The sequence below is a fragment of the Phoca vitulina genome, unplaced genomic scaffold (genome assembly GCF_004348235.1).
Source record: "Phoca vitulina isolate PV1807 unplaced genomic scaffold, GSC_HSeal_1.0 scaffold54, whole genome shotgun sequence".
Classification (NCBI taxonomy): Eukaryota; Metazoa; Chordata; class Mammalia; order Carnivora; family Phocidae; genus Phoca; species Phoca vitulina.
In genome coordinates, this window is record NW_022589757.1 from 7,646,205 (window position 1) to 7,672,059 (window position 25,855).

At 45.3% G+C, this 25,855-nt stretch overlaps 1 protein-coding gene across 1 annotated transcript in view; it reads right to left on the reverse strand.

Annotated features, from left to right (window-relative positions):
- Window positions 1-2,982: 2,982 nt before the first annotated feature.
- Window positions 2,983-25,855, reverse strand: part of ADCY10 (adenylate cyclase 10) — an 82,654-nt gene continuing 59,781 nt past the window's right edge. The window contains exons 22-33 of the mRNA XM_032389422.1: window positions 22,297-22,366; window positions 21,802-22,033; window positions 19,759-19,866; window positions 19,080-19,255; window positions 15,464-15,620; window positions 11,709-11,913; window positions 11,526-11,629; window positions 10,759-10,867; window positions 9,785-9,902; window positions 7,839-8,034; window positions 4,074-4,262; window positions 2,983-3,510 (exon numbers count right to left, since the gene is read on the reverse strand). Coding sequence (XP_032245313.1) covers window positions 3,349-3,510; window positions 4,074-4,262; window positions 7,839-8,034; window positions 9,785-9,902; window positions 10,759-10,867; window positions 11,526-11,629; window positions 11,709-11,913; window positions 15,464-15,620; window positions 19,080-19,255; window positions 19,759-19,866; window positions 21,802-22,033; window positions 22,297-22,366 — 1,826 coding nt within the window. The 3' untranslated portion in view covers window positions 2,983-3,348. The remainder of the gene's footprint in view (window positions 3,511-4,073; window positions 4,263-7,838; window positions 8,035-9,784; window positions 9,903-10,758; window positions 10,868-11,525; window positions 11,630-11,708; window positions 11,914-15,463; window positions 15,621-19,079; window positions 19,256-19,758; window positions 19,867-21,801; window positions 22,034-22,296; window positions 22,367-25,855) is intronic.

The window sequence follows — 25,855 nt, forward strand, 5'->3', positions numbered from 1 at the left end:
ATCCCGACCAGTGCTGCCGATGCTAAATAACTTTTGTTCATCTCCCTGAGGGTCCACACAGTTTACTCATTCAGTAAATAATAGGTTCCTACTTTTCAGGGTGCCTGTAAGAGTGAACTTGAGATGATCAAATGAAAATGTTAATACGTTCATCAATTTGCAAGCACTTTCTGAGCACGTCCTGACTGCCCAGGCCTGGAGGTAGAGAATGAGGACAGAGCCCCTGCCCTCCAGGAGTTCAGGGACTTGCCAGAGGAGGGGTCAAGGGCTCATGTTAAAAAAAAAAAAAAAAAGAGAGAGAGAGATACCATCTCTTCTCCATTCCTCTGGGCTCCTGAAGCCTTCATGGATTAGGTGCCTTCTCTTAAAGGAATTCTCCGCCGAATCTCCCTTCTCCAGCGATGCTGCGGGAGGTGGCCAGGGCCGCCGCTGTGGAAGCGGAAGTGGTTTTAAGGGTCTCAAGACGCGAGCCCGGAGCTGGACCAGAACTTCTGTCCCTGCGGCGGCGGCGGCCACAGCCAGGAGGCGGTGCTGCCATCTGCTGGCCGGAGAGGGGACGCGCCCGCGCCCGTCCTGTCGGTGGGAGGCGGAATCGCAGCCTGAGCCGGACGCAGAGCCGGGTCGGTGCCGCAGTGTGTTTATTCTGGACGCGAGGAAAGTGACAGGAAGGTCACATAACTGGTCTGCGGCATGGTCGGGGCCGGAAACCAAGTGCAGGGCTCCTGCAAACCTGATGCTCTCTCCTCTGGACTCGGGCGCGGGCCAGGGCAGACCTTCGCAATGCAGTGTGGGAGTTGCCGAGCTGCCCTTGCAGTAACCGCCGGCCTGCCTGCCTTCTCCCCGTCGCCTTCTCCAGCCTCGCCCGCGCTTTGTTTGGGCTTGCTCAGAAGCCAGTCAGATAAAGGGAAAGAAGCTTTTGAAGTTTGGGGGAAGGAAGGATTGTGGGCACCCTCACATCCCAGCTCCTCGCCGGACGCTTTAGTTCTAGTCATTTAATGGCAGGCCCTGCCCCAGGCCGGGGGAGATGGGGGTGGGGGTGCGTAGGGAGGAGGGCACACTCACCTCCGGCACAGCGCAGCCTCTGTGGAATGGGCCCCCAGACGCTCGGCCCACATCTCCTATAAGCTCCAAACACCTCTTTTCTGTTGGCCAAGCCGTCCTCACAGCTGTCCTCTAATGTGCACGCCCAGGCTGTCCTACACACTCACCCATCTTCCCCCCCACTTGCCCGCCACCCACTCCAGGAAGGGACAATGTAACCCCAATAACTAGTTGCTGAGGCAGTTCAGCTAAGTCTTCTGAGCTGTCCAGCTTTTGTGGGTGCTACTGTCCACCACTCTATTCTTACCACGGCGCAGGGGGCTAAGCGAGCTTTACTGGTGCACCTGCTTCCGCTAATGGATTTATGAGCTTGCCAAGGTCAAGGACTGGTCTTTTATGTCTTTGTAGCATAACCTCCACTCCTTAATCAGTTCCTGGTAGGTGGTGATTAGTCAAGACATGTTAGTCGGATGAATAAATAAGTGAATGAATAAGATGAATGATATATGAAATAATGTGGGCAGTTAGAAAGCAAGTAACTTTTACGTAGAACCATGAGACGAGTACCCAACTTCTAGAAGAACAACTTTGAAGGGGATGATACTTACACGCAGGTTACTATTTGACGTGTTTATTTTAAAATCAGTCATCGGTCTAATAATTTTTTTACTTGTATGGCACGTTGTCATTTCCAACACCTTTTCACCTCTGTCATCTGTGATCCTCACACCCATGCACTGAAACAGGGAGGTTAGGTGACGAGCCACAGGAATAAAGTATGTGTGTGGCAGAGCTTGTGTTGGAACGTAATGCTGTAATTTCCCAGGCAGCTGTTCTTCCCACGTCCCAGGCCACCAGGCCTCTGTGGGGCACGGTTATGTTACCAGGATGAAAAGTACGCGCACCTCCGCTTTTTGCAGGACAAGGAAATACTGGCCTACTAAAGAGACACCTGTGTGGTGGCACCGCCTGTGGAAATCACTGTGAGAAATCCAGGTGTGCATTAAAGCAGGACATGGCGAGGCCCATCAGGAGAACCTCCTCCCGGGACCAGGAGAGGACTGGAATCAACAAATGGAAATCCTGGTGCACCTGCTTGAGAGGGCCACCTGGCTCCATGGAATGAGCCAGCACAAGGGGGCTGTGGCAGTGCAGAGGTGGGCTGAGGCTACATGGATTCCACTTGTACCCTCAGAGGCACAAAACGCCACTAAGAACTGTTCTGTCTGGGGGCGCCTGGGTGGCTCAGTCGGTTAAGCGTCTGCCTTGGGCTCAGGTCATGATCTCGTGATCCCAGGCTACTGGGATCGAGCCCCGAGTCTGGTTCTCCCGCTCCCCCTGCTTGTGCTCTCTCTCTCTGTCAAATAAATAAAATCTTAAAAAAAAAAACCCACAACTGTTCTGTCTGCCAACAAAGAGAGGCAGTGACTGCAGGTGGCCCTGGGGCACATTCTCCAGCGTCTGGGAAATGAAGTTGAGTGCTATTACTTTCTTTTCCTTTCTTTCTTTCTTTTTTAAGATTTTATTTATTTGACAGAGAGAGACACAGTGAGAGAGGGAACACAAGCAGGGGGAGTGGGAGAGGGAGAAGCAGGCTTCCCGCCGAGCAGGGAGCCCGATGCGGGGCTCGATCCCAGGACCCTGGGATCATGACCTGAGCCGAAGGCAGATGCCCAACGACTGAGCCACCCAGGTGCTCCATGCTATTACTTTCTTAAATCAAATAAGCAAACAAACACTAAGCATGTACATGAACCCGCATCAGAATTACTAGTATTTCAACTTTAAAAAAATCTATTTCCACAGACATTCGATGCATGTGGAAGCCACAGTCAGGCACCACAAAACTGTGTCTTTTCAAATCTTGCCCTCACAGACCGTGAAAAGAACTTGCCCTTTGCAATGCTGTGCTATGTACAAAAGATGGGACAACTGGACATGTAAAAATAAACGTAAAAATTTTTGGTTTAATAGATTCACTAGAAATTGTATCTGCCACAAATTGTACCATTTTGATATTGATATTTTTCCCCAGGACACACATTGTGCATGGGCCGAAATGAACAGGTCAAGCTGAAAATGAGAGGCAAGGGAGTTTATGTGAAGTGAGGAGAGAGTACGCATGACCCCGCTGACCCTTTCTGACCCTCCAGAAAGGGAGGGAAGAAACCAACGTGGTTGGTTCTGTGTCTGGAAGGGAAGAGAATATGCGGGAACCTGGAGGGTGCCGGCTACAGAGAAAGGGTAATAATGGGTAATTGCAAGAGGAGGAGTCTTCCTGAAATCTTTGTTCTCTTTCATGAAATGTTAGAAAGGATTGTCCAGGATATTAACTCTCATCAGGAATTTGTTTTTTTGAATATCCTGCATGTTTACCTTGCCGGATACAACTGTTTCCCATGATGGGAGACTCGAGATGGTTTGAAGCCATTGGTCTTCTGTTAACTCAGAGCTTGAGTACCACCATTCCTGAGAAGAGGGAGAGGGCCAAGAATTAACCAGCGCTCCTCCACTTGTGTGACCAAGGCTGGGCTTGTACAGAAATGGTCCAGTGTCCTTGAGCTTTCAAAACCGTGTGAACCCACAGACAAATGATGAATTTTGCTGCCCAAACTCAGATACTGACACATGATTTTAAATAAACCCATAGAAGTATACGTCCATTCACATATTCAACAAATACTGGGTACAAGGCGCCATGCTGGATGCTACGTGTGGTTTTGCCTTCCAAGCGTTCACATTCTCATGGGGAGGAGGGACATGCCTAGCAAACTAATACAGACCGGAAAGCGGTGAGGGCTACAATGAAGGGGCAGAGATCTTGCTGAAGCAGATGTAAATGTGAGCGAGATTCTGTGGGAACTCAAAGGGGAAGAGGCACACACATCTGAACTACAGATCTATCACCCCTTTACAGGAAGAGTCCAGAAAGGCCTTCCATGCTTGGGGAAGCCTAACCAGGCAGTAAGCTTCTGAGGCTTCCTTAGAAAGGTGGGCATCCCCATCCCAGCTTGCTGGTTGATGGTACATACTTTGCTCATGTTCAGCCAGCATTTCTCCAGCACATTCCCCTGTGTTTCGGAGAACTGTAAGGCTGTGTTCAGGAAGAGGTCACAGTTCTGCCCATCTCCCATTAGTATGCAGACATAGGCCATCAGGTGGTAGAGCCTCGGGTAGAAGACAGGGCCAGTGGTATTCTGAGCCACCAGACTCTCCAAGTTCTGAAGGAAAAACAGCATATTCGAATCAGAAAGGGGTCCTTGCTGCAAAGATTGTTCCTCCACAGATGATTTGGGACCATTTCAAAGCTTCAAGCCATCAAATGAAAAAGCGCATTACAGAGACATATATAGGAAGCAGCGGACATAAGGTGACACGCATCAAGTGGCGTAGCCTCAGCGGTCCACCCGGACCAAGAACGCAATGGGGGGGTGCTCACTAACCCTTCTCTGCAACCACATTTTTAAAAAAATATCTTTTCTTTTGATTACTAAGGCATCATAAGTTATTGTTCAAAATTTCGGGGGAAAAGTATAGAATAAGAATTACCCATAAGCCTAGCACCCAGAAAGAAATATGCTTGACATTTGGGTATATGCTTTCCCACTTATTTCTCTGCCCTCCCCCTTCTCTAAAAAAACCAAGCAAAAAAATAAGCAGGCTGGATGTAGCATGAGAAGGAGCAGAGCTATGCTTCTTATGTCATGCTAGAGAAGATGGAAGATGTGCTCTATAGACGTGTCACCTTTCAGTTCCAGCCAATGGCTGCCCTTTAGGAATGTGGGCCTAGAGTCACCAGTTCCTCCAGCTTTTAAAAGAAGAGTCAGGGGCGCCTGGGTGGCTCAGTCGTTAAGCATCTGCCTTTGGCTCAGGTCATGATCCCAGGGTCCTGGGATCGAGTCCCACATCTGGCTCCCTGCTCGGCGGGAAGCCTGCTTCTCCCTCTCCCACTCCCCCTGCTTGTGTTCCTGCTCTCGCTATCTCTCTCTCTCTGTCAAATAAATAAATAAATAAATCTTTAAAAAAAAAAAAAAAAGAAGAGTCAGAAATTCAGAATTTTATGTCAAATATCACAATGTTTAAATGCACTGTGTCTGACTTAACCAAATCTCCTTTATGAAATACATATAGGTTTTATTTTCTCCTAGTTTTTTAATGCTATCAACCTGAGATCAATATCTTTATATTGATTTTTTTGTTTTTGTTTGCCATCTGGTTATTTCCTTAAAAAAATTCCCAGGGAGAGAATTAACCGATGTGTGTATTTAAAAGATATTTTGCCAGAATGCTCTCTGGCAAGTTTATGGGAGTCTTTCAGAGTATAAATGTGTCTTCTTTCATGTCTTTGCTAATTTGATGGTCAATGAAATAATGTCTTTTTGTTTTGTTGCATTTACTTCAATATTATAGAAATGGACTCAAACCTTTGAGTTTTCCAGACTGATCTATTCCATGTCTATTTAGTCCATTGATTATTTAAGAAACGAAACATCTACTGCGAACAAGGCATTGTTTTGTGTACTGTGGGAGATACACACTTTGCCCCTCTTTTGTGGTCCTGTGTTCTCTCCGCTCCCTCCGTCACGCCTTCCCAGCCCCGGGCCCCCTCCCCTACCTGCTTCTCCAAATCAGATAAATCACAAACTCCTCGAGTAGAGAGACAGTGTTTCTCTCATCTTTATTGTAACCCCGGTAGCACCTACTATATTTTTACCTGTACTGGCTTTGGGATAGGTGAGTTTTATCACTTTACTACTCACTAAATAAAGATGTGCTTTCTTTTCGGCACCTGCTAATTTGTCTATCTGGATTTTCATATATCAGTTTGGCCGAAAGTATGGTACACCTTTATTATTAATCAATAGTTAGAAGTGATAATGACAGCCAATTCACTTGTCATATGTAATGTGCCTGGTACTTGAAAAAAAAAAAAAGAGAGAAAGTTGGAATACAGCATGTGTAAGACGGTTAAAAAAACAAAAACCTATTTTTCCTGACCAACATGGAGTTAAGCATGTCTCAAATCCCTCATAAGTCATTCTTTCAACTTAAGGAAAGACATTTAATTACTCTATCAAATTACATGAAATTACCCAATACATAATAATTACGTAAAACAAAATAACGTTTTCTATAACCAAGCAAGTCCATACCCTGAGTGAGAGCCAGTAGAATGCTTTATCATCAGAAAAAATAAATACATGCTCTATGTCAAAGAGCACGTACCTCTAAGCAGCGATGACAATGACCTTTTCTGTGTTTCAGGCAGTGATTAGTAAGCGATGTGAACAAAGTGCAGGAAGAGACGCTGGGCCTGGGTGTCCTGTGAGAATTGGTGGTGCACGGCTCCCACCGGGGCAAACTAAAGACTCTCCTCCCTACAGCAGGAGTGAAAGGACCTGCCTCCTAACAACGTTCCAAGGATGAAACGAGCTATTCTACTTTGAGATGCCTTGAAGTCCCAGGATGCCTTGTTTTGGAACATTTTGACATCTCTGAAACAGGGACATTCCTAAGTTTCAGCATCTGGGTTCTGCTTACACCCTTAAGGACCCTGCCAGCAGATTCTTCCCTAGATCACGAGAAGGTAGTTTGGTCAACATCTTGATTTTAAAGCCTTCTAAGACCCTAAGCGGAGAACCCAGACAAGCCTGTCCAGACTTCTAACCTGCCAAACTGTGAGATTACAAGTTCGTATTATTGGGGCGCCTGGGTGGCTCAGTTGTTAAGCGTCTGCCTTCGGCTCAGGTCATGATCTGATCCCAAGCCTGGGATTGAACCCCACGTCGGGCTCCCTGCTCAGTGGGGAGCCTGCTTCTCCCTCTCCCATTCCCCCTGCTTGTGCTCTCTCACTGTCTCTTTCTCTCTCTCCGTCAAATAAATAAATAAAAATATTAAAAAAAAAAGAATTTTGTGTTATTTAAGCTGTTAGGTTTGTGGTAACTGGGGACCCAGCAATAGAAAACGAATACACCTGTGCTCAGTTTTTAAGAGAACAAGGCAAACAAGTGTCAAGCTGACTCCGGAGCTTCAACCCTACCCTCCCATGGAGGGCTTGCCCAGTCTAGGCTGTAAACCTAGAGGCGGGTACCACGTGTAATTTGCTCCCCCTTGTATCCCCGCAGCTGTACCTGGTGGTTACTACAGATCAGCTGAGTATTTTACTTATGTATGTATTTTGGCACTCAGCACAATTTTGTTCAGTGAGTGGAAGATATGCACGTTCTGTGTTGCTTTTATTGAAGTGCTTGAACACTCATTTGTAAGTTTTTTTTTTTTAAGAAGTTAACTTAAAAGACACATTCAGGATCAGCTGAATATTTTAAACTTCCACGTGCAAAGACTTAGCCACCAAGATGTTTATCACAGGAACAGCAGTAAAATGCTACAGAAAAGTTCCTGTCCCAGAACAGTTTTGGCCTATTGTCTCACAAGATCTTTGAGATTTTATCTGTAAGAGAAAATACTATGCTTCCTTTTAACTCGTGGTGTAGAAAACAATGTATTGACAGGAAATCATTCACAATATATTTTATTTGAGAGCACGTTTTAAAAATGGAAACGTGCGCATGTACACATCGTAAAAAAACCCGAACGGTGCTGTCTCAATAGGTAAAAAGCGGTTCTCCCTGAGCAGTAAGGTTGTGGGCAATTTGTGTTCTCTTCGAATTTGGGAGGAAGGCGTTACCTTAAAAATTTGTACTATGAACAGATAACTTCTGGAATCCGAGGAAATTATTATCACAAGGAGGTAGAAGACAGAAATCCACTTATGGGGTGGGTTAGCCTGGGCTCACCTTGAGTAGCTCGACTCCACTGTCTTGAGCGTTCTCAGATTGACCCTCGATCTGCTTCTGAAGGTAGAGAACTTCTCCCTCCATGTACCTACAGATTCCTTCATAGTAGAGAGCTGTCGGCGTTCTTCTGGGCACTAGGTTTTTAGCTCTACTGGAAAATATGTGGAAGTTGTCCCATTCCTGAAGCCTGGCATACCTGCGTCACCACAGAAGAACACAAATCAGGGCTGCCCTTGGAATGGGCTGAGGCTCTGAAGTGGGTCTGCAAGTAACAGCTCCCAGGACCTGAGCCTGGAAGTCTGCCATCGGCTCCCCAGTGGGAATGATGGGATAGGGAGCTGGGCAAGAATAGAATTTTTTGGTTGGTTTGAGGCAAACAGAATCCTCGGGAATGCTCAGGTAATATTAGCAACCAGTTATTTAACTCTTTGAACTCTAAAAAAGTGAAGGATATTGGACGCTTGGAGCTATAAATTCTAGGGCTTGAAGACATTGCTCCAAGTCCAGAGAGAGATGGCTTAGGCCAGTGCTGCTACTCAAAGTATGGGCTACAGACTGGGATCACCAGTGTCACCTGGATGCTCCTTAGAAACGCAGGCTTGCTGGTCCAACCCACATCTGTTGAATCAGACCCTCTGGGGATGGGGCCAGGAATCCGCGTTAACAAGTGTTAACGGGCTCTCCAGGTGATTCCTGTGCCCATTAAAGTGTGACAAGCACTGGCCTGGGCCACAGCCTTTGAAAGGAAACAGTAGAATAAAAAATTAGGATGACTTTTGGACTTTAGATTCCTTGAATTTTAATTCACATGGGCAAGTTAATTTAACTTTGGACTTTAACTTCTTTGGACTTTTACTGGTAAGCGTAATTCATTTTTAGAGTTCAATTTCTCCCAAGGAATTTTATAGTAGATTTCTATTCAATTTTGGAACTGCTCTAGTTTGTGGCCCTTTGTATAGGAATGTCTTCATACTGTCATTTAATCTCGTCACAAAATTGAAATATTGGACAACATGGCTGCATATACGAGATGGGAAGTAGACTAGGGAATGATGCTGTGGAAGTAATTTAACGAATGTTCTGGAACCTTGCTGTTGATCTACTTCCTTGAAGGTAAGACCATAGCTGCAGCTTTACTGAGTCAAAAACTTGATGAGTTAAAGGCATTAAGCCCCAGGCTTGATGGGTTAACGGGGTACAGAAGGGTGCTGCTTCCCCTCACGGTTTCCTTTCGTGTGAGGGAGCTCCGCTGTGCAAAGCATGGCCTCTCTTCCCCTGCTTCCCTTCCTGCTCCAGTGGTCTGGAGGGACGGGTTGCTGGTGACTGTGGGAAAGGAGGTAGGCAGGTGTAGCCCAGGACCTGGCCCTCTCCATCCTGAGAGGGCTGAGGCCCACAGGGAGCTTCGTACGGCTCTCCTCTCTGTCACGCATTGGAAAAAGACCTGTCTTGATGGAGGAGAACAGCAGTTTTCCAGCACGGCCTGCTGCCTGAGGGGGCAAGCCTAATGTTGGGGTTCAAAATTAGGAAGCCCACCCACCTGCAGACACAAGCCACATCCTCCAACATCACTTCTGTCAACAATGTTTTTCAATAGAACTCCATCTTGGTGGGGGTGGGTGGGCAAGTGGTACTATTTATGTGTCTCCCTCAAACCCCAAACACTCCTCAGAAGCAAGTACTCTTCTTCCTTTCTGTATTATCCCACCGTGGTGTGTCTGTAATAAATGCTTGTCGCACTGAATACGACTGAGGTGGTCTTGCCTAAGGGAGATGAACTAGGCGACCCCCAAGGCGCCTTTCAATGTAAATCCACTCTGACGCCTTCAATCTGTCTCACGTATAAATTATAAATTCTTTTTCTTTTCTTTTTTTAATCTCCTAGAACTCTTCTTCAGGAGTCAACCTTTTCAAATTTGGGAGTTTAGTGATATGCAACACATTGTTACCAGATAGCTACACAGGAATAGAGTCCCAGGAGGATTCCACTTTGGAATTTGAGGATTCTGTTGTCTTCATTTTGGTATATGAATTCCAAACATTCTTCAAATGTCTTATAAACAAAGCCTAAAATAGAGAGAAGCAGGAGAGCTTTGGTGGTGGATCGGGGTGGTCCTGTTCTAGCCTGGTAGCTCCCCGGGAGAATTTCCTCCTGTGGGGAGAGGCCATAATCTCTGTTTACTTTATGAAGCCAAAAGGTCCTGGGGAGGGCAACAGCCTCATGACCATGCTGCCCTGTGTTTGCAGAGCCCCAGCTTCTGTGCAAGTATATGCACACAGGGTACAAACTCCAGGGTTGGAGTTTAAACCAACCCTGCCCTGGGAGCCCTGCTGGAGTTGGCCTTAGTGCGGCCTGGGACCTCCCCATCCCCCCACCCGTGCTTCCCTCGTTGGCGGCAGTATCTGTATCCCTTTCCAAAAATCACATGGTGGGGAATGAATGCCCAGCTTGGCCCTTCTGGTTACTATGGACACTGAAGGCTGCCTCCTTGGTGTAACCAGGACTATCCGGACAGAACTTGTTTTCCAAATCTCCAGCAGCAACCAATGCCTGGACCCATTAGCAATTCCACCCTTTGTCCTAAAGCATGAGGTCTCTAAGTATATTCTGCTAACAAGTCCTCTAGTAAAAGGCACATATAAGACACTGTCAGTCCCTACACCGGTGTGTAAGTTGATCTCACCCTTAAACTGGCAGCTTACACCCAACAGTTTCCTCTGGACTAAACTCTCCTCCTTGCTGGTCCTTCACAATCCTTGCACCTTCCAGATGGCCCCTCAGCTGACCACGCTCTCCCCTTCCCTGTCCTAGAGGTCTTCCCAGCCAGAATCCTAGTGGTCTCAAGACCTCAGCCCCGACAGCTGCCGCACCACACCAACACACATACCCCCAATTGCTTGTAAATCCCCAAGCCACATTTACCAGAATAAAGCATGATGTCCAGGCAGACAAAATAGAAGAATGCCTTGCTGAAGATGTGCTCTTCTGTTATAGAAAGGTCCCACAGCCACCCCAACACCTGGATCAATTGCTTGTTTCTGAGGCAAAGGAAGGTAGTAAGGTTAGGAAGTGCTGGGGAGGAGAGGATGGAGTTGAGTGCTGGTCTTGTTTCCATGGTACCCACAATTCCAGACCAAATATGGCCCTTACGCAGATTTCAAACCCACTCCCAAATCTCAAATTGGCTCTTTGCTCAAACTGTTGTCACAGACCTCTGTATCACGGCGACCAGAGGCTGGAGCTTCTGGTCCTGGGTGCTCTTCTTCTCTGGGCATTTGCCTCTCCTGTGAAACTCTTCCCTTTCCCTCTAGGGAAAGCCTGATGCCCACGGCAGGATGATTGACTGACTCTCCTCCAGTCACTGGCCAGAGCAAACAGACTAGGGATGATGTATGTGAAAGAATGCTGTGCAGGGGCACCTGGCTGGCTCAGTCAGTGGAGCGTGCGACTCTTGACCTCAGGGTTGTAAGTTCAAGCCCCACGTTGGATGTGAAGATTACTTTAAAAAGTAATAAAATCTTTAAAAAAAAGAATGCTGTGCAAAGAACAGTGGTATCCCAAAGACTATGATTATCAGTCACATCTTACTGTAAATCCTGCTCCTTTGCCACCCAGTGGCCAGAGTAAAGCGAGCCCAGAATGCTCAATTACTATGGCTTCCTCCCTCTAATTTTGAAAATGCTTTCAGCTAAATACCTGTTTTTCAAGAAGAAAGATTTACTAAGCCAGCAGAGGACCATGTAGTGTCTGTTGGGATTCCGGAGCAGAGCCCACATCCTGTGGGCTCGATAGCCTGGGAAGAAAACAATTCCAGTATATTTCAGGGTGTTACTTGTATTCTGCATGCCCCTTCTTGCCCAGAAAAACCTTACCTAAGTCAATGGCCAAGTCCAAGTGACCCATTAAAAGCTTGGTATAGCCCAGTGTATCAGCCGCATATGACACGATTTCAATGCCCGCGCCTTTCAGGGGGAGGTTGAAGATCTGTTCCATGGCCATGATTTCATATTTGAACCACACGCCCTGGTAGCCGGCCAGCTGGTGGTGCAGTGAATAGTCCAGGTAGGCCTTGATGATCTGAAATAGCAGCAGTGGAGAAGAGAAGTGGCAAAACGAAGGTGGAACCAAGGCAGGAAGCCCGGGGACATCGCCCAGTGTTGGCCAGTGAACATGGGTTTATTAAGCTTGAGAACGGAGCTGGTCATTTGGCCAAGGCATGGGCTTAGGTGCAGATATTAAACTGGGTCTCTGCCACCTGTTTATTGGATCATCCCGGACACGCTCGATGGCTCCTCTTGCCCACAGAGTCCTTAAGCAAAATATAAGAATTTTAATTTTTGTGAAAAATAAAAGCGGTGGCTTATATATATGTGAATATATGATTGCAGAGCAAAAAGACGGGAAGGATTCACTCCATGGTGCATACTTGGGGAGGAATCTGAGGGACAGGAGGGACTTTACTTTTTACTTTATACAATTCTGTGATGTTTAATTTTTATAACAAGTATGTCTATTCTGTTGATTAACGAAAAAGAAAGGCGGGTTTGGTTTGTTTGCTCTTAAAAAGAGGAAAGCGTGGTTGTAAACTGAATTGAGAGACCTCTGAGAAGTTGGTTACTCCATAAACAACTCTTTCAAATGGTCAAGTTGCTCCAGAATATAAATGCTTAGGGACAGGTGAAGAGAAAGCAGTTCCTGCTAAAGAAGGTTCCTAATGATACAAGTGTCTCCTACTGAGCACAGTCAGTGGGGAGGCATTTAGGAGAAGGGGACTTTTTTCCTAGAATTCTTCAACTCACACAAAATAAGCAGGCTACAAATTCTGTGTTAACAGACAGTTCTGTGGGCATTTGTTAAGCCACAAAGTCAATCTGAGGGGCTTCCTGTATTCCTGATCTGAGTTGTGTTTCAGATGGTGCTACCAGAAGGGAAGGGCAGCTGGAAATTGTGGATCAGGAGAGGACTGCCGGGCGAATGAAATGTCCAACGCTGTAACAGAGCCCAGGACTTCTTGGATTTGGATCAAGAGCATAGAGTCCAACTGCTTTACTTTATGCAGAAAATATGAAGCTCAGAGGTTATGTGGCTTGCCAGTGGTCACGCCACAGATGGGTGAAGTTCCGGAAACTACTCTCTCGGGGCTCATTCTGGTTCTTTCTGTTATCCAACAATGAGTGTGTCATCTGCTTTTGAGCACCCAGGGGAGCTCTTGCCAGGCTGCTCTGCCTTTGGTCATGGCCATATTGTTAACCAGCCTCTTTCGATTCACTTTCCAATTTTGGCTTCTCCATTATAGTCTCCTGTCCCCCAATGCCACCATGTTTTTAAGAGATAGACCCCAAATAGGGAGGGGAATGAAAGGATTTCATTCACTAAATATTTGCTGAGTGCCCACTATGTCCCAGACACTGTTACTAAAGCTCAGGATGTGAGAACGGTAACAGACAAGATCCCTGCTCTTATGGACTTTACAGGCTAGTAGCGGACGCAGGCTACACACTAACAAAGGAGCAAACAAGGAAACGTCAGATGGTAACAAGAGCTACTACAACAGAGGGACAGGTTAAAGAGTCAGTGGGCGAGGCAGTCCAGAAAGGCCTATGAAGGAGGTGACCTTCAAGCTAATGAGCACAGAGCCCAGTAAAGGTCAGGGGATGAGCGCTCCAGGCAGAGGAAATGTCCACTGCAAAGACCCTACAAGGGGACTGAACTTAATGTTTGAGGAACCGAAAGAGGTCTAATATGGCCGGGTTTAGTGGCCCAGGGAGCTACAGGAGGATGGGCAGAGGGCTATATTTGATGGGCTTTGTAAATATTTCTGTATCCTGGGCTATTGGAAGGCACTAATGCTGGGGACAGACTCCTGGCTAGGAATTTAAGCCCCTCCAGCATTCAGTGCTACTTGACCATTTCCCTTAATTCCTGATAATTAATCACTCCAAGAGGAAGCTACTGCCCCAGAAGAAATCTAGACTTGATGTGCTTTTTTATAAAGGAAACAGATCATTCATTAGATGAATTGGATTTAGCTTAATAATTCCTTATTTTGTCTTCTGGAGTTTTCCACATCTAACCAAAGTTTTCCCAGCTTATGACTTTGTAGGGGCCAAGGGCAGGCTGCCCCAAAATGGGCCACTTTGGCATGAACATTATTTTGAGTCAAAGGCAATCAAAACCCAGCAGATTCAGGAAAAGCTTTTTTTTTTTTAAAGGCTAAACAAATTTATTTGTTTTATTTTTTTAAGCCGAAATAAAATTAACATTCATGTTATATTAGTTTCAAGGAAGAGCTCTTTGTCTCTCAACTGCCTGCTTTACTAGGAAGAGAGGTATTAACAGAGATTCCTCTTTACCTAAGGAATTTCTCTGCATAATAGGGCAACACCTTTGTTTTCCAAACATCTCCTCACCTTCCTGCTAACAGTCTTCCTCCCCTTCGTGCCCTCAGGCCCCTACCCCTCTCCCTAGCTCATATAAGCCTCATGTTGCCTCATTGTCTTTGGAATTTCATGTCTCCATGGATTCCCCATACATACACTATTAAATTTGATTTTCTCCTATTAATCTGTCTCATATCAACTTGATTCTTAGTCCAGTTAGAAGGACCCTAAAGGGCAGAAGAAAAAATCTTCCTCCCCAAAAACTTAGACACGCAGTTCTGCCAGTGGGTCCTGAGACCATCTCAGGGAGTGCACAAAGAAGTCAAAGCTGCTTTCAGGATATCAAGGCATTATTTGTGTGAGGAAAAATGGTGCAAGATCAAAACAAACAAAAAAACTCAGTGGATTGTCCTGTCTAGTTCACTCATTAAGGTTATCTCTGCCTTTCATTGTCTTTGGGCTATTTTATAGCTCTGTATGAGGCAGAAAACTGATAATGTAAATTAGCCTCTTGCATAGAAATGTAAGTGTTCAGGGGAATCCATGTGATTATTGCCCCCATAACTAGACTAGTTTTGCGTCCAGTCATAAATTGAGTTCTCCTTGGAACCAGTTGTAACATCTCACTAATTTCTGTGTTTATAATTAATGTGTTTAATAGGATCTTTGATATGGGCTCTTTTTGTATTTCTATGAGTCATGATTTTATCTTTTTTTAAAAAAATTATCCTTTAACATTTTCCTTTTTTACCCTCATTCTCTACTGGTATATAGCGCAGTTTTCCAGGGGCAACATCCCATGTTGCAACGGAGTGAAATTAGAAACAGACCGAGAATCCACCTATCTTCTATGAAGTCGGACATTAAGATATTTGCAGAAATTTAATACGTGCCACTCTTCTCGCTCAATTTTTTGTCTGGGGGAATTGGTCTTTTGTTCTTCCAATTAAAATGTTAATTACGTTAACATGTAAGAGCTTTATTTTTCTTTTAAATACCTCAGTCTTTGTTTCTTATAATTTCGGTAGATGCAACCCATAAAAACAAAAAGCTTTGAGGTCCTCAGGAATTACTGAGTCTAAAGTGATTCTGGGACCAAAGTGTTTGAGATGCTGGCCTTGGCAAAACAACCCAGCCCAGAAGGGCTTTGTTCTACCCTCGCGATTCTGCATCCCTGTTGGCTCCCAGTAGGAGTTTCCTTCTAAATGAGATGCAGAAATTTAAAAGCAGCTACAACAACAGCCTACCTGAAAATCATCTTGAGTTTCCAGGGCCGTATTCACTTGCATCATAGCTGCTAGGTGGCCATAATACTTGTAGTGGAAAAAATAATTTAAGCTATAGATCTGCCACAGCAAGGAGAAGCACGCGATTTGCCTGTAGAGTTGCGCCAGCCTCCTCTTCCTATTAGAGAAAATACACACATGGGACGGAGAAAGAATGCTAGAGAGGAACGCAGGTACAGAAGCCTCGCTCCCCGCTGGGAGGTCAAAGCAGGTGTGAGCCTGAGTCCTGCCTCCTTTACAAGATGGTAAAGCGCAGGCACATCAATTTTTATGAAGCACATTTTCTCCCCCACCCAATGGGGAGCATAATACCTACTTTGTGATGATTAATTAAGATAATTTATGCAAATCACTTGTCCCCTGTCAGGTCATCGCTATTTATTTATTTATTTGAGAGAGCAAGAATGAGAGAGAGAGAGAGAGTACATGAGAGGGGGGAGGGTTAGAGGGAGAAGCAGGCTCCTCGCTGAGCGGGGAGCCCGATGCGGGACTCCAGGATCATGACCTGAGCCGAAAGCCATCGCTTAACCAACTGAGCCACCCAGGCGCCCCAGGTCATCGCTATTTAAATGAAGTTATTTTAAAAAGCCCATTTATTTAATTCATCACATTTGATTCTGATAACAAGCCTGGAAGAAAGGAAGAAATAATGAACCCCATTTTATGCAAGCAGGTGAGACTCAGACAGGTTAAGTGACTAACCGGAAGTCACACAGCTAGAATGTGGTGGGGCCGGGGCTCAGGCTCTGTCCGCTTCCAGCCCAGCCGTTCCTATATGTCATGTCCTCCACTGAGCAGGCTATCAGGAGCTAGGCCTCAGCTTAACAAAGGAAATGAACATTTTAACAATTACGTTCTGCTGTGATCTGAATGCATCTCCACCAAATTCACATGTTGAATCCTAACCCCCGAAATTAATGGTAACAATAGGTGGGCGCTTTGGGAGGTAATTAGGTCGTGAGGGTAGAGCCCTCATAAATGGGGGTAAGGCTCTTATAAAAGAGACCCCGGAGCTCTCCAGCCCCTTCCCACCATATGAAGATAAAAAAAAGTCTGTGACCCTGAAGAGGCCCCTCCCCGACCATGCTAGGACTCTGATCTCAGACTTCAGCAATAAATTTCTGCTATTTATAAGCCACCCAGTCTATGGTATTTTGTTAAAACAGCCTGAGCAGACTAAGAACATTCCAACAATGTAAAGGAAGGTCACAGGAGCTGGTGGACCTCCTGTGCTGAAGGTACTCAAGGCGAGGAAGGACGACCAGCTACAAAGAATGTTCAGGTTCTCAGTCTTGGCTTCAACAAGCCATTTAAAAATGGGAACCTTATCTTTATGATAAGCAAGTTGGCTGCGATATTAGTGATTTAACAAAACCAAGAAAACAAAATATAATTAGAAATATTTATCAAAAAGCAGATTTTAAATAAAGACGAGAAAGGAGGAAGAAAGAGATATCCTGGGGGGCGTCTGGGGGGCTCGGTCTGTTAAGCATCTACCTTCAGCTCAGGTCATGATCTCAGGGTCCTGGGATCAAGCCCCATATCAGGCTCCCTGCTCAGCAGGGGAGTCTCCTTCTCTCTCTCCCTCTGCCCCTCACCACCGGCTCATGCTCTCTCTCTCTCACTCTCAAATAAATAAAATCTTTAAAAAAAAAAAAAAAAAAGAGAGAGAGATCCTGGAGATTTTTAAAGAAGAATTCCAGGTACTTTCAATTTAGACATTAATGACATTGATTCTGTTGTGGAAATTATTTTTTAAAGCCTCTTAGGAAACAGCGTAAAATCCCTTACAGCGTAAGACATTCATGAGGGCCGTAGAAACTCTGACTTTAAAGTTGTTCCTTGTCCTCATTTTTGAGATCAGAACCCTTTGACCAGACGGTGTTGGAAACCCACAGCTCTGCAGTTTCTTCCTCAGCAGTACTTCCCCCCTTTACCTTCATGCAGGTAACTTCTTATTCCTTTCATAAAATGTGGCTGTTAACTAGGCTTGTCAGATTTAGGGAATGCAAACGTGGGATGCCCAGTTAAATTTGCATTTCAAAACAATAAATAATTTGTTTAGAATGCACATGTCCTAAATATTTGTGTGACATATATGTATCCAAAAAAAATGACTCGGGGCACCTGGGTGGCTCAGTCAGTGGAGTGTCCGACTCTTGATTTCGATTCAGGTAGTGATCTCGGGGTGGTGGGATCAGGCCCCACGTTGGGCTGGGCCCTGTGCTGAGAGCCTGGAGCCTGCTTAAGATTCTCTTTCTCTTCTCCCTCTGCCCCTCCCCATTCACACGCACTCTCTCTCTTTAAAAAAAAAAAAAAAAGAAAGTAAAAAAATGATTCATTGTTCATCTGAACTTCAAAGTGAACTAGGCATGCTGTATTTGATCGGCAACTCTACACATGACCCAAACTCTGATTCCCTCCTACCTCTCAGAGAGATCTCTGCTGACCTCTCCCTGCCCCCTCCCTCTTGGTGTCTCCTGAGACCACAGGCACCATTCCCAGGAGCCTGCCCCTAACCTGCAAAGGAGCTCAGCTCCAGCTCATTCCCACCCCAGACTCCCCCACATTTAAGGGAACACTTTTGGGGGAAGGCAGTGGGCTTGGGGAAAGAGCTGTAGCAACTGGCTCCTAGAAATAGCTGTTTGCATCTCAGGCAGAACCTGTAGCGAAACCACTACTGGCCTCTGCCAGCATGGGAGAGATGTCCTCTGTCAGCTCTCTAGATCCCCAGCTAGGTGGCATTTTCCTTGGCGCCGATTGGATAGGGGGAATATATCCAGAAACTTTTATTGTGGAAAATTTCAAACATACACACAGTAAAGCAGAAAAATATCATGAACTACATGCATTGAACACCCAGCTTCAACAACTACCAACGCAGGGCTTGAACTCACAACACTGAGATCAAGGCCTGAGCTGAGATCAAGAGTCCGATGCTTAACCAACTGAGCCACACAGGTGGTCCCCCCCCCAGTATTTTTTATAGTTTTTTTATAGGCAAAATTTACATACGTTGAGATGTATAAATCTTAGTGGTTTAATCATGACTGATGGATACTCCCATGTAACGCACATTCCCATCCAGGTACATAGATGGGTGGGCAGTCTGCCCTCTGGCAGAGGTCTTTGGAACCTTGTATTTCGGTTTGGGCCAGGGACGATACCCAGCGTTGTAGCCCTGGATGGAAAAGGGCTTGTGACTGAGGCCCCAGGAGCACTGGTACAGCTAGCTTCCAGTGGAACATGGAGGGTCACAGGGATTGAAGGGGCGGACTAGGGCAGGGCACTGGAGCTCAGCTTGCGAAGGGCTCCCTGATGTTTTTGTCACCTGAACTCACCTTTTGCAAAAGCTGCTATGAGGTGTTCTTGGGCAACCCCCACCTCGCCTGGGAGCCTTCCCCACCAGCCCCCTCTAGCCGCCTCCAGCCCCCTCCAGCACCAGTGAGCCTCAGGGCAGAGCCACCAGGCCTTCTTGCGCCCCCTAGAGGCCCAGGCTTTGGGGGCTGATGGAGTCTGTGTAGGTCTCTCTCTCTTAGGAGTGAGACCTCCAGCTCTGCCCAGCTCCTTCCCTTACCCTGGAGGTGAGCTCTCTTGGGCCTGTTGATTCACATAGTAAAAGTGTCTGTTTTTCTCAACGTGGGTGTGAAGAAACAGGGAGATTAAGTTGTAAGGAAAGATTCTGTTGAGCAGCTTCAGTGCCTTCCGCAGCATTTTCTTGGCAAGCACCATCTGGCCCATGTTGAAACAGACCTACAGGGAGAAAGGAGGGGGAGAAAGGAGAGAGGAAAAGCAGTGATTCTGGACTTAATCGGTGTGTTCCAACAACACATATTCCTGGGATTCTTATCAAAAGGGTAACTTAAGCCCCAGGAACAAAATCCCCGTGGGCCTGGCATAACAGTAAATGTTTGCAGACGAATGCCTGGAAGGATGGCTGACTGATGAGGATTTTGCGACGAATCTTTATTGTGCATCTTCTACCTCTGAGAAAATGTTTCCCCGAGCAGGTCCATGTTTGACGGTTGTTAAAAAACCTTTCATAATGACGTCAGCCACGAGGACAAGGAAGATCTTGCTGCTGGTAAGTGAGGGCAAGGAGGTTTGAGTAGCGGGGCTTGATGTTCTGTGGTCTTGGCAAGGATTTGTGGCAGAGGATGGGAGGGGGTGCAGGAAGGACAGGGACGGCTTCTGCTTCTTCTATATAACGCCCCAGTGACCGGTAACACATGATCATGTTTTTAATGGTTTCTTACCTGACCTTTGAGGCTGTAAAAGGTAGCAGACTCAAAAGTATGACTCCAGGATTTGTCGTCCTTGAGCATTTTCAGCAACCTCTCTCCCTCGTTCAAATATATGTATGCCTGCAGCCAGCAGAGGGGCACATTGTGTTGAGTCAGCAGGGGTCCGGCCTCTACTGAGCAGGGAGAAGCACCTGCCACCGCAGGACCCACTTCCAGCCCCGTCCCTGGCTCTGGATTAGTAAGGGCCTCCAAACTCTAGGCAGCACTGGGTAGGTCAAGTTCCTGGTGAAGATCCTGGCCACCTGCAGGCCTGTCTTTGTCCACTGGATCACTCGCTCGAGAGGATGGATCCAGGGCAATTTCTTCCTCTGAGTAATTCCACCCCCGATGGCCCCTATTTCCAACAATGTACCCACCGCCCCTGACAGTATCCCCACATCTATGAGAAGCTGGTCTTGATTTTTGGAATGAGTTATGGACCGCTCCCATTTCCTTTGCCAGGGCCATCTTTAGGAAGGTAAGGCCCTGAGCAACTCTCCCCACTTCATTTTAAAACTATGACATCGTTAGACAGGACAGCCTTGGTACACATGAGTACCAAGGCAAGGTCAGACTTGAAGAGTAAAATAAGGCAAGGTGATATCCTCAAATTTCATTCAGCCAAAGGGATATGAGTGGGAGGCAGAAGAGGGAGACATGAGTTGACCTGGACCTACTAAATTATTTTTGGTGGGACAGAGGATGCAAATGGCACATTCTGGGTAACTAGCACCAGGGCTCTGCTTCCAATCATTGTCTTTCCTGACCATCCCCCATTCCCTGCTAATTGAGATGGGGGTGCTTAGCAAGTTGGTCCCCAAGGCTACTTAAACCTTCTCTTCTTGGGACTCACTGATCATATCCCCCTTTTCCATATGTGTGTGTGTGTGTGTGTGTGTATACACATATACACACATATATATTCATATATATAATATACATGGGCGACTTTCATCTTTCACATAAATACTGAGAGAACTGGGGCTTACCAACATTTTTAATGATTTAATTTTTAAATTTTATAAAAATCTAAGGTATGAGGGTCGATTAGGCTGCTGTGATCAAAAGCAATTGTAAATATGGAAGAGACCACCAGTATGGACATGAAGTATAGGCATGCCTATTCAGAAATGTGAGTCAGATGAGGCAAGGGCCAGAGGAGCATTTCCTAAAGTGAGTTCAAGCAATGTTAGTCTAGTCAGCTGCTCTACGAAAAGTGGTCTAAGGTCAAGTAAGTTTGAGAAACACAGTATGCCCCAGAACTAGCCCGACCCTCTGGAAGATTTACCTGTATCTTAGCATATTAAGGCCATGAAATATTTGCAGTAAAGAAACCTATTTAGCTTTATTCAGCTCAGTGCTTCCCAACTTACTTAAGAATTAATCCTTTTTATTTCATTATACATACATCGAATCCCCACATTTCTAGGGGCAGATAGCCCTGGAATGTTATTTACAATTATCCCAGAGAAACACTAGTGTTTTGGTGGCCTAAAGGAAGTGTATGATAATTTAGCACAAATTACATGAAGACCAAAGTGAGTGAGCTCCTTTTGGGGAATCACAAGATGAAAGCCAGATTTGTACTTATCCAAAGACCTACAGGTATTTGTGCTCACAGGTAATTAGGGAGGACAGAAGGCAAATGCCACAAGGACATTACTGAGGAAGACTCTGCTGAAACGGCAACATTGATACCAAGAGTCCTTTCTGCATCATTTTGGGAATGAGATAGGACATCCACCCCCTTCCCATATAGGTAGACAGTTCATGGCAAGTTTCTAAAGGTGGCACTATTTTAAATGATGTATAATGCTAGTTTCAATTTGTTCTAACTTTCATTTCTCAATCTCGGGTCATTTCCCTTCTCAGCAATTTGATTTTCAGGGGAAAGTGGTGCTGGCAGGAATCAAGAACATGAAGTAATAAAAAAAGCACCCTAGAGCTTCCCTTCGGGCACGGTGGTCTCTAACTTGTCTCAAGGGTGGGTGGGGGGGCGGGGTAGAAACACCTTACCATATAATTATCGCCCAAGATGAGATAAGCAGATGTAATTTCTAGGAAGTAATATAAGGCTTTGTTGTTTTCTCCCAAAGCCAGAAAATGGTGGGCCAGAGGCATGATGACCATCTCTACGATCTCCTCACACTGGCAAGATTCCAGAGGAATGATGTCTTCCTCAGACGTCCTCATTTTTGTTATAATGACATCAAAGAAACTCAAGATCTTTTCTCTTATTTCTTCAGGACTGTCCAAATGCGGAAATAAAGAGGAGGAATAACTTGTAGCTACACTTAGCTTTCGATATGAAAATATCTTTAAAAAACTAATAAAAGAGCAAGATAATCAAACCTGATGTAGACGCTACTGACAGAACTCACCATGCACACACCCCAACATTTCCCCACTCGTACCAAAGAGGCCGAAGAGAACTGACCTGACAGAAGATTTTAACAGTATTCTGAGCTTAATGACAGTTGTTTATGCCTAAACAGTCATGTACGCCTGTACCTGAGATTTTCAGGAAATATCTCAGATTTCTTATGAGTCTCTATTTTGGAAAAGGTGGTCTCTTCTTCAGCTAGAAAATAAACAAACAAAAGAGTTGTATGAATCATGAAATGTTCCATGTGGCAGAAATGTCTGGTGTCCACCAAAGACTCTTGTTCCCCCTTTCCCGACACAGTGCCTGCTGCCCAGCCAGACTCTCCATTTCCCAGTCTCCACTGCGTCTCAGGTGAACCCACATGATTCGTTTAAAATGGAATTCTATCAGAAGTAATATATGGCATCTCTGAGCTGAGATGGTTTGGTATCTTTTCCACACTTTCCTTCCGCCAGAGAGCAAATAATTGGGAGAATCTAAGGGATGGCAAAAGGACAGAATGGAAGGAGCCTGTGTCCCTGACTTACTGTGTTCAAGACCATTTGTCAGAACTTTCACTGGATCATTACATGGGCAGGAAAAAAAATTATTCTGTTGTGTCCCCAGTTCTTCCTCCATTGGGGAGGAAGAATTTCCCCTGCCGTTCAGAGGTCCTTATAGCTGAACTAAGAATCAAATCGATATGAGACAGATTAACAGGGGAAAATCAAATTTAATACATGTCAATAAGGGGAATCCGCACAGACATGGAAATTCCAAAGACAGTGAGGAAACATGGAGCTTAGAAGAGCTAAGGAGAAGGGGAGGGGATCTGAGGATACAAAGGGAAGAAAGACCATTAGCAGGAAGGTGAGAGGAGATGTTTGGAAAACAAAGGTTGCCTTATTATGCAGAGAAGTTTCTTGGGTAAAGAGGAATCTCTGTTTAATAGCAGGCAGTTGAGGGGCAGGTGAAGAGCTTTTTCTGAATCTGCTGGATTTGGATTGCTTTTAATTCAAAATAATGTTCATGCAAAATGGCCCGTCTTGGAGTGACTTGCAGTGGCTCCTACAGTGTTAAGCCACTGAAACATTGGGGTTGGTTATAGAGGATCACATTATCCTCACTAATTTACACTGCAGCAACTAAAACTACGAATAAATGATCTGTTTCTAGTGGAGAAATATAGACATTTAAATATATACCCCAAAGGCTAACTAAAGGGCAGAGAAACTTGAACTTAAAACCTTCAGTCTATCCAGACTCCAATAGGTTAGAAAATTCCAGAAACAAATGAGGATGGTCGGATCTAGCCATTTCCCCATGCAGAAGGAAGGAAGAACCCTCGACAGGGGAAGGGACTTGTCTCAGATCATCTGTTAGGGATAGAGGTAGGACTAGAACCTAGGTCTCCCAGCTCCAAGGCCAATGCATTACTCCACAGATCTTTTAATTTCTAAAAATGCAGTTTAGGCACCTAGTGATCACCTTCTTTTGAAAGCCTTCTATTCTAAGTCTAGAATAGACTTAGTGAGGGCCCCCCTAATGGCTCTGCATTCCTAATCCCACTTGCCCTAGCAAACAAGCTTTTCAGTTTCCTTCCTTGGAGTGGGATTTACCCCCCATTACATACTGTAGATTTTTTACTTCTTCATTATGTTTTTTCCTCCATTGCTTCTCCACAATAGAATGAATGCTCTTTTGTTCACTGATGTATACCACGTGCCTGCAGCAAGGGTCTGGCACATAGTAGGAACTCAGTATTTGTTGAATGAGTAAATGAAATGTGAGGTGGGGTTTCAATACATGTTCAGAAGGCAAAGGAGTGAGAGGAGTGGTCTCTGATGAAGTAGGTAGAGCGAGCTGAAGGACAGAGCCCAGGAGGAAGCCTATGGACTGCAGATCTTTGGGGATCAAGACTTAAGAAAATAACTTGAGAAGGACTTGAGGATTGAGAGAGAATTGAAAAGAGAATCAAATTCCTCATTATCTAATTTACACCTAATGTCTTTGAAACTCTTCCAATTCCAGCTGACTCTTGAACAACACAGGGGTTTAGGGACACCAACCCCTTCGCCTCCCCAGCAGTTGAAAATTCACATATAACTTTTGACTCCCTAAAAACTTAACTACTTAACAGCCTACGGCTGACCAGAAGCTTTACTGATAACATAAAGTTAATTAACCCATATTTTCTTTTTTTTTTTAAGATTTTATTCATTTATTTGACAGAGAGAGACACAGCGAGAGAGGGAACACAAGCAAGGAGAGTGGGAGAGGGAGAAGCAGGCTTCCCGCGGAGCAGGGAGCCCGATGTGAGGCTCGATCCCAGGGTCCTGGGATCATGACCTGAGCCGAAGGCAGACGCTTAACAACTGAGCCACCCAGGTGCCCCAACCCATATTTTCTGTTTTATGTATTATATACTCTATCTTTACAATAAAGGAAGCTAGAGAAAAGAAAATGTTATTAAGAAAATCGTAAGAGAAAATATGTTCATAGTACTATACTTATTTATTGAAAAAAATGTGCATATAAGTGAATCTGCACAGTTCAGACCTGTGTTATTCAAGGGTCACCTGTATGTCCTTCACCAGTATTACCTACAGGCACAAGGTTCAGGGATAATGGACAGAGTCTCCAACCAAGACAGGATATTATAAAGAAGACATTGCAAAAAAGAAAATTATCCTAGAAACTCGAGGAAAAATAAACTTTTGTAAGAACTCAAGGGACACCTGAGTGGCTCAGTCAGTTAAACGTCTGCCTTTGGCTCAGGTCATGATCCCAGGGTCCTGGGATCAGGCCCCACACTGGGCTTCCTGCTCAGCGAGGAGCCTGCTTCTCCCTCTCCCTCTGCTGCTCCTCCTGCTTATGAGCTCTCTCTCTCTGACAAATAAATAAAATCTTTAAAAAAAGAACTCTTTTCACAGTATATTACTTGGTTCTGTAATGCATAGCATCTACATGATCTTTGTAACGATTTATCAAATGATGGTCATTAACAATACTGGGGGAGAGGTCCTGAGGAGTAGTGTGACAGGGGTAAGTCCTCACCTGGGCATGCTGTATCTGTTCACCAAAGTAAGAAGAAAACAGATAATGTCAATTTGTTTTTTTAGTATATGTGCTGCCGAAGCGAGCACAATGTCAATTTGTTTTTTTAAGAAAGAAAACTGTATGAACACATCATTTTGTTATGGAGGCAATGACCAGAAAGAACAGTTAAGATGTTCGCCCCTGAGATGTACTGAAAGTGTCTGGGGCACTAGGGTTTGAGATTATTGTTTCTATTGTAAAACTTTTAGGGAAAATTTTAAAGTCCTTATTTAAAGATGTCTAGCTGATAGGCTTTTAAACAGGTGAAAAGTTCTGATAGGAGAAATAGTAGAGCTTTGGCCTCAGGCAGGTGGAGGGGCTGACAGAAGCGCAGACATTACTCAGAGACACAGGAGGGCACAGAAGCACCCGAGTGAAACTGCTAAGGTATATTGGAGAATCCAAAAATAACTGAAGTTGCTTTCTTTGACAGCCCTAGCCAGCCTGCTTAAAATCATTTGGGGGGAGGTGGGGAGCCTGGGTGGCTCAGTCGGTTGGGCGTCTGACTCTTGATTTTGACTCAGGTCATGATCTCAAGGTTGTGTGACCGAGCCCCGTGTCTGTGGTCAGCGGGGAGTCTGTTTGGGATTCTCTCCCTTTGTCCCT